Source organism: Labrus bergylta, chromosome 10 (genome assembly GCF_963930695.1).
Source record: "Labrus bergylta chromosome 10, fLabBer1.1, whole genome shotgun sequence".
Lineage (NCBI taxonomy): Eukaryota > Metazoa > Chordata > Actinopteri > Labriformes > Labridae > Labrus > Labrus bergylta.
In genome coordinates this window covers 28170735-28179970 of record NC_089204.1, presented here as the reverse complement: position 1 = coordinate 28179970, position 9236 = coordinate 28170735, and the positions used below count along the sequence as shown (strand labels likewise).

The window sequence follows — 9236 nt, the reverse complement described above, 5'->3', positions numbered from 1 at the left end:
GCAACATTTCTGAGCAACGATGCCCCCTGCTGTGACGGCCACAGGATCGACATCTGTCCTGTCTTTAGAAAAGCTTCCTCTCCATGTACGGAGGCTGATGGGTCCAGGTTCTGGTCCGACCTGTCGCATGTCATTCCCCCATTTCTCTCTCTTGCTCCCTGATTTCCTCTTCTGTCCACTCTACGACTCTACGGTCAAATAAAGGCATCAAAAGCCCGGGAATAAATCTTTAAAAGAAGGCTTTCTGCAGCCCTTAACAGAAATAATCAGCCTTGTCAGTGAGGGTCTCGTTTGCTTTTTAAGGTCATGAAGAGTCGCCTGAATTAATTTCAGTCTGTTTCATAATCGGCTAAAAACTCCTCAGGAGCTTTAATCAGATGGCAACTGTTCAGATTAGTTAATAATGAAGTCTGAGATATTTCTGCAGAAATCTCCAGGTTACGTTAACTTCTCTCCTGAATCCAACAGTCGAAAACAAACAAGAACTCCCTCTCTTTCTTTCTCTTTCTTTCTTTCTTCTTTGAGTTTGTTGAATGCACCGACATGGCAGCCAGCCAGCTCCACACCTCACATTAATGTAGATTCCTGGGCTGTGCCAGTTGATGGATGCATCATCAGATGTCCTAACGACACTCTGGGCTGTAAGTTAATTAGTCATGGAGGACTGTGGGATGAACACAGTGTGACCCTGAACAAGGGCTTGTCTGACTAGCCTCAGGCCCGCTGGCACGGCTCTATTGTTCAATAGAGTCCTGTGTGTCGACTGGAAGAGGGAGGGAGGGAGGGGAGGGAGTTCTCCCTACTGACTGCCTCAATTCAGCTGGAAATCAGAGCAGCATCACCCCCCCCCCCCCCCCTCCCCTCCCACACGGCCCTAGCAACCACGCCACGCCGACAGTTGCCAGGCAACCAGACAATGCTGGAGCCACTGGCTGTGAATGCGTGTGTGTTAGCGAGTTTGTGTTCTCCCTGTGTGCATTTAAGATCAGGAGAAAACAGCAGCAGAGGAGACGTCTTTATTTTAGCATAAAACTCCTTCTCCTGGATGTTTTTGCACGTTTTAAATAAAAACAGCTGATTGAATTAAAAAAGAAACAGTTCTTTAAAGAAACAGTGTTACTGCTTGCTGTATGTGGTGAAACGACGAGGAGATTATTATGGATTAGGTGAAATAATCGTGCAGGATTTGAGGCAGTGATGGCTGCGTTAGCAACGTGCCGTTTCACTTGTCGTCCCCCAAACGAGGTCATGTGAGTTTTAAAGGAGACTATCCTTCACAGGGCTGCAGCACGCTGGTGATTTCTGACCTTGTTTTTTGTTCATGCATCCAAAGCCCAATGAAACTCAGCAGTAAATAATTTAAAGGAAGCATCACTGTACTTAAATGTAAACGCCATTATGCACATCTTAAACAGAGAGGACAGGATGTAGTTATAATATCATATCTTTATTTTTCTGTCTTTTATTTCCTGATCTTTCTGCACAACCAGTACAAATATATACAGAGCAGTTTATAGCCGGCTTTGTGGATTAATAAAACCTGTGTGAATAATAAGTACCAGAAAACTTCAAATAAGAGCCCATCTCGATTTAAGGCCCAGTCCCTTTTAGCCCGGTGTTTCTTCACGTTTAGACAGATAAAGCTCTCAGCTCTCAAAAAGAAGCCTCTCTACATGCAGGGTTGAAAAAGTTTTTGGATCAAAAGTGTGGACAAAATGCAGCAAGACACAAAAGGGGCCTATTTAGTGACCTTTTCAACAGCCAGAATTTGTAAAAAGTGAAGTCACAAGTAGCTGATCAATTAAGTGTCAAATGTCAGATCTGCAAAGCCAGAAATATGTGCTTTTTAAAAAAATCTTAGAAGTGGAGGCGCCAGTAGCCTATTGGTCAGGGTGCACGCCCAATGTGGGTGACCATGGTCCTCCAAGCAGGCGGCCTGGGTTCGGATCCGACCTGTGCCTCCCCTCATGCATGTCATTCTCCACTCTCTCTGTCCTTGATGTCAGACTCTATCCACTGACCAATCACTCAAATAAAGGCATAAAAAGCCCCCAAAACTTTTTAAAAATCTAACTAACTATCTATCTATCTATCTATCTGTCTGTCTGTCTGTCTGTCTATCTGTCTATCTGTCTGTCTGTCTGTCTGTCTGTCTGTCTATCTATCTATCTATCTATCTGTCTATCTTTCTAGTCCACAAGGTGGCGCTAATGCACCTATAAAAGTATTTAAACAGCCATTAAACTTTAAAAGAGAGAATTGAAACGCTAGATGGCGCCCTTTTAAAACCAGCTCACACTTTTCTGTTTCTTGACCTCTGACGCTTTTGTAGGAGCTCATGATGCGTTCAAGTGTTCCTCGGATAGTTTAATTTCCTTATGTTTGGTAGACTGCTGGCGTTACGTCGATGAACACCACGAAGAAGATGTCTTAATTTTCCGATTTTAATCTATGTGAGCATTTAAAATGTATCTGTGTACAAAGAAGACAATATTTCAGAAATCATTTAAATCTATTTTTTAAAAGACAGAAGAAGATCAAAGAAAAGAAAAAAAAACAAGTCTGTAAAAGTGAGTTTTTTATCAAGAATTAAATCACATCATCTTTGCCTGAACTTCTTAACAGTTGGCCAATATCAAATGCACAACAGTTACAGAACATTTATGGCAACAACCAATTGACACATGAAGGATTAATAAAGTTGTTTTAATTGGATTGAATGACACAAACTACAGTTTTGGGAAAAACTGAATATAGAAGCAAAATCAAAGAAGGTCTGGAGTGGCAAGAAGTGGAAAAGTAGGAGGTACATTATTTCAATCTACAACCATTAGGAAGTATATCTGTTATTAAGAAGATGTAGATAAGATAATTAGACTGAGACTTGGGGCACGATGGGTTCAGGGGCGATTCTAGAGTCTGTTTGGGCCCTAAGCAAAATTCGCTGGGGGCCCCTCCAACTAGCATTCGTCACCATTATGTTCGGCAACTTAAAAGTGACACATTTAAGTTTTCACAGGAATATTGGGACGCTTAGCGCTGCAACAACAGTGAGTACTGTCAGATGGGACCCCCCTTAGGGAGGTTTTCTACTGTCATTGTAAAATTCTGAGGCACTTTTACATATGGTTTAAAGTTTGTCAGTCCTCAGTTGGGCCCCTCTAACTGGTCTGGAGCCCCAAGCAGTTGCCTGCCTTGTCTGTTGACAAGCAGCACCTCTGGGTGGGTTCAGCCAGTATTTACAGAATAAATAAATATTCTACTTTGTGAATGTGGCAGCCCAGATATCTTATTTTGCTTCGCTAATACGAGAACCACCACTCGATTGCAAAAGCAATTATTAATTTCTTACAAGCCACAGGATTGTATTTACATGTCAGTGATGTTCAGTCAAATGATTTATCTTATGTCTGCCTGTAGGGGGCAGTAACACGCCTAGATGCGCCTAAACCGCCACAATAGCTAAAAGAAAAAGAATAAGAATTTACATTTTACACATATTCCGACGGAACGTGAACGCAGCATCAGTGGAGGGGGATTGTGCGGGTCACAAAATGAAGAGTGTTTGTTGTTTCTCCTCATGAATGGATCCTCAGTGGCTGTTAGCTTAGCTTAGCACTGGCTGTAATCGCGCTCTAATACGATTTGCGGACGCAGCAGCGGAGTATCGCGATAACATGAGCTGTTGTGTGACTCGGATGTCGGGATTTGTTTTGCTACACGGTTAGCCTGTTAGCTCACTCACACTGAGCGCGTCGCTGTCATGTCAGAGTAAAACATCCGGCTTTGTAAATTATTGTAAATCACATGACCACCGAGCAGGTCTTCCTGTGGGACTCGTTACCGGCTAGCTGTCATAATGTTAACAAAGTAACGGGACGAACAATAGTGAAGTTGTCACGGTGAGCTAAGCTAACCGGAGTTAGCTCCCCGTTAACGGAACAGTTGAAGCTAACTAGCATCATGGCTAACGTCACAGACCTGCAGACTAAATACAGCAAGCTGGCTCAGGAGTACTCCAAGGTAAAAACTAAAAACACGGCCTTTGTTTGCCTTTAATAAAGTTAATTATCTTTCATAATCACAACATGTTGTAATGATGATATCTGTTTCTGTAAAAGTGTTAAATGTTCTGCTGCTCTGGACAGATGTGTGTACAAATAAGTCTCTGTCCTTCTCCTTATTCCTGATATCTCTATCTATCTATCTATCTATCTATCTAATTCTTCTATACTATTCCTTATTTTATTTTTTTTATTTTTTATTATTTTTATTTTTATTTTTTTGCATTGTTAAGGAGAGCTTATAGACAAAAATAGTATTCTATACTATTTTATTTTTACAATTTATTTAATTTAACATATTTAATTTAATTCATTCATTTATTTTATTTTTTAATTATTATTATTTTTTAATTATTATTTTTTTGCATTGTTAAGGAGAGCTTATAGACAAAAATATTCTTCTATACTATTTTTTATTTTTTTATTTATTTTATTATTTATTTATTTTATTTTATATTTATTTTTATTTTTGCATTGTTAAGGAGAGCTTGGAACACAAACATTGCATTGCCAGCTATGACTGCTTTGCATTTGACTAATAAAGATACCTTAACTTGAACTTGAACTGAGTCCAGCACAGTCTCAGCAGTTGGCTCTTCATCATGAGTCTGGTTCTGCTCCTATTTCTTGCCACTGTAACTTTGCTAAAAGTTGCTTAGTGCTGTGCTAATCGTGGACTAGTGTTGGGTCTTTGTAAATGATATAACAAGAGTAAGGTATTTTACCTGCTCTTGTGTTAAGTGTCTTTATATATAACGTGTTATTAATTGATTGGCGCTTTACAAATAAAGATTGATACAAGAAATGAGACTACACATTAATAACAGACATAGACTTAAAACCAAGAAAACATGATCTACAGCTGATCATAAACATTAGAATATAAACTTTTAAGGGTAACAACAAGAACAACTTTTGTTCAGTAAGATAGTAGAGAGTGTTAAAGAAGCTGAAAAGATATAACAATTATATAACTTATATCTAGGGGTGTGCAATGTTGACAAAAAATAATATCTTGATGTTTTTTATAATGATAATTGACCATATTTTGCGTCACTCAAAATGTGTACCAAAAAACCCCCTCAAAAGTCATTCAGGTGAACGCAGAACAAAAACACTGAAATCACCAGAGCAAAGTGTTTAGATCCAGCGGTGCGAGTAGGAGTCGTCAAGACATTTGTTGATCATAATAAGTGACTCGATGTTGTCATAGATTGAAATGATCATTTAACGTTTACGATATTATCTTAGACAATATACTGTATATCGCACACTCCTACATCTATCAATCTGTTTTTCTTTATTTGTGTCGTGCCAAATCACAACAATGTAAGCTGCCTGACACCTTTCATAAAGAGCAGCTCTAGACCGTACATGACGTTGTATTATTTAAGACCCAACATTAATCCACTACGAGCACACCAATAACATTTAGAACAAGAGGCAGAAACCTTGAGTAGAACCAGACTCATGTTGAACAGTTATATGTACAAATGTTTAAGGTTAAGAGGCGATGGAGAGAGATGCAGAGAGAGAGAGAGAGAGAGAGACAAACAGAACAACATCAACAACAATAAATAAGAGAGTTTATAGCTTCAATGTGGGCGTGCGGCCAATCCACTAGGCCACCAGCACCCTCAACATATTTTAAAGACAAGATAAGGATACACACAGCTACAGTTGCACACTCACAGGGTACAAATGACTTAGAGGAATTTATCTACACTGTGTGTCAAGGACAAAAGCATACATAACTTTATATAATCTACAAACATGTCATTGTTGAAGATGTCAAAGCAATCAATTTAAATATACAAATGTTGTCAAGTTGGGCTCCAGGACTCTTCCCATTTTAAAATGTTTGTTTTGCAGTCTCTCCGATATTTAAGCATGTTTTTATTTTACTGATTTTATGCAGTGATTGTGACAGCTAAATCTACAAATCAGGGTGTATTCAAACATTGAAAACATATATATATATATCATGATTTACAGACACAGTGGATGTTTGTGTGCACATAAATCATCCATGTAAATGTGTGACAGGTGTTTACTGTCCGTCATCATCAGATAATAAATAAATACTGACAGGCATGCTGCAGGCTGTATGCACATGCAAACGTTCTGTCACAGTGGGTTAGTCTGTGTACATTTGTCTCTGCTTGTACACCTCGTTATACTTTTACACTTAAATAGCTTACAGAGAATTCAAGCAGCTTATAGAAATGTTATGAGAATAGGACTTAAGTGACGTGGATGGTGTGGTGCAGGCCTAATGGATGTGGCTGCAGGAGTCAAATGCTTTGGGGGAAGAAGATATCGCACAGTCTGGGATGACGAGAGTACTATCCAAGCTGTTCATGACTGTATACTTATCTTAAATGAATTCACCAAAGACAAATCAACACCCCTGCACTAAGTCCAGCCTGAATCAAGGTTGCATTGTCTTTTGGAGACGGGTTGATTCAGCTTGATAAACTGGATGTTTAAAGGGTCATTTAGATTTCCTGCTTAACTCAGACGATTTGTTTGACTTATTCTCCTTTTAATAAATATTATTCATATTAATAGAGGCCAACATCACCCCAAACTAGAGCCTCCAAAATGACCGTAATATTGAAGCAGCTCAGAATGACCCAGGTTTACATAATAAAGAGAAACGGGTTGTAACTGATATTTTAAAGGGTTATTTTTTTATTATTTTGTGCTTAAACTCAAATGTCTGTTCGCTGCATTATGTGACGGCTGTATGACAAATTACTTATCCGGCTATTATAGCTGAATCTAAATATCATATATATTTTAAATATGTAGAGGTCAAAGTCTTAATTTGTTAACAAGTGACAGTAAAGCCAGCTTCAGTGTGTTTTCTCTTAAGAGCTGTGTGCGCCCTTTGTTGGGTGTCAGCTGACAGCACGGGGCGTGCGTGCAGTTTCCTGTTCAACTCTGATCCCCCAGTTAGCCAAACACCATGTCCCGCTCAGGAAGTGCTGACTGTGCAGCTGTCACACAGACTCCCTGGCAGTTTATGTGGTTAAAGGCCACCGGACATTGAGTTTGCAATATTTTGATGACTCATTTTGAAAAAAACAGTAATTACAAGTCCTTAAAGATTGTTCATTTAGCATTCCCGCTTTTTTTTAAGCTTCCATCCAGATATCAGATTACATTTAACGTTGCTTTTATTTTCCATGTCTCAACATTTTCTTGTGTGTTTTTGTCACAGCTCCGGGCTCAGAACCAGGTGCTGAAGAAGGGAGTTGTGGATGAACAAGCCAACTCGGCCTCACTAAAGGTGAAGTGACATATTAACCAGAAGCAGCATCAACGATCAGGACCAGAGCTGGAGAAAGTTTTTACTGGCTCAGTTATTAAGACACATCCAAACTGTTTAGGGAGTCCCAGATTATCAGGGGTGGAAGTAAACAGAGGCCGCACAATATGATATAATGTGGAGCTCTGTGTTAGTACGACAAACTTGAACAATCTTAATTGTATCCAATACGTTTTGCAGCATCTTCAGCAACAGAAAGCAAGTTGTAGTGACAATCTTATAACCAAAAAGGAGGCCACTTCAAGTCTTTTCCCACACATGGTGGGTTGGTTGTCCGTTGTGAAACACGTTTGAACTCTTTATTATTTATTAATCATCTTAAAAACACCTACACAAGATGGGTGTTTACTGCATTGACTTAAAAACAAAGTAAGTATGAAAAAAAAGAAAAGCAGGACCCAAAAACACATGGTTGTAACAACTGTGTGGCCCCCTATTCATGCTGAAGTTGCACAATAATACAATCCTGAAGAGCCATATTCTTCAATGAAAAGTAAATTCTGTACAGGGTGTCTTCACAATAATTGAGAGTTTTGGTTATGGTGAATATATGTACAGCACTGTTGTGCTTGACGTGTGTTCGTTGTTATCGTCATCTTCAGGATCAGCTGAAGCAGCGGGACCAGAGCCTGAGGAAACAGGAGCAGGAGATGGACAGTCTCAGCTTCAGGAACCAGCAGCTGGCCAAGAGGGTGGAGCTGCTGCAGGAGGAGCTGGCTGCGAGTGAATCCAAGGGCAAAAAGGGGAAGGTGATCATGAGGGGAAGGACGAGGGAGGGGGGGGCTACACAGCTGTGCAGAGTTATAAAAAAATGATGTTTTAAGAATGAGCTATCTCAGTGATGTTAATGATTACACTCTGTTTGTGAATCCTGTTTTATAACCCATAATGTATTTCTTGACAGAGTAAAGGAGACTCTCCCTCGCAGCACGGCCTGCAGACTCAGAGTGTTTTTAATGAGGACCTGCAGAAAAAGATAGAAGAAAATGAAAGGCTTCATATCCAAGTGAGATGATGCCATGTTGTGTTTATATCCCTCCATCACCGTCCTGCACCAGAGCTAATATACTGGCTCTGTTTTCATGACAGTTTTATGAAGCAGACGAGCAGCACAAGAGGGAGGAGGCCGAGCTGAAGACACGACTAGAGGAGCTGGAAAGAAGCTCTGAGCAGCATCAGGCTGTAGTGGACGGACTCACCACTAAGTACATGGAAACAATCGAGCGGCTGCAGAGTGACAAAGCACGTTTGGAGGTGAGGATACAAAGCAGCAGGAAGAGGAGGAGGAGGAGGAGGAGGAGGAGGGTGAAGCACGTTAATGAACTGCCATATTAATATGTTTATTACTTCTTTTTGATAGGTGAAAGCACAGACTCTGGAGAGGGAAGCAAAGGAGTGCAGAATGCGAACAGAAGAGTGGTAAATGCTCCTTTCTTTTCAAAATCTAATTTATGGTGTCCAGGTGGGTTAAGACCTAAAGCTAAGGGAGCTAAGCTAACTCATTAAGATATATCCTGATGCTACAATCTGAGAGCTAGTCGGTGTTGAGATTTTCCTGATGTTCTGAGATTCCAAAAAAATCTGTTTATGTTGTTGTAATAAACCAGATCGCAGCTGCAGTTTGTTGTGTTGGTAACAATGAAACTGTTACGCATCTGAGACTGATGAAACAGAATGCTGTTAGTCTGTGTCCATCAGAGAAATCCTTTTACCAATCACAGCTAACAGGTCATCAAACTGGGCACGGATTAGCCTCAAGTTGTTTGAAGCAGCAGGAGACTTAATCCTGGGAGCTGTACGCTCCTCCGGATGTTGAACCCAGACACAAAAGGGGATGC

At 40.1% G+C, this 9236-nt stretch overlaps 1 protein-coding gene across 1 annotated transcript in view; it reads left to right on the top strand.

Annotated features, from left to right (window-relative positions):
- Positions 1-3496: 3496 nt before the first annotated feature.
- The window catches only part of ppp1r21 (protein phosphatase 1, regulatory subunit 21), a 19455-nt gene continuing 13715 nt past the window's right edge, over positions 3497-9236 (top strand). The window contains exons 1-6 of the mRNA XM_020654556.3: positions 3497-4023; positions 7291-7359; positions 8001-8147; positions 8303-8404; positions 8488-8652; positions 8759-8817. Of these exons, the coding sequence (XP_020510212.1) occupies positions 3964-4023; positions 7291-7359; positions 8001-8147; positions 8303-8404; positions 8488-8652; positions 8759-8817 (602 nt within the window). The 5' untranslated portion in view covers positions 3497-3963. The remainder of the gene's footprint in view (positions 4024-7290; positions 7360-8000; positions 8148-8302; positions 8405-8487; positions 8653-8758; positions 8818-9236) is intronic.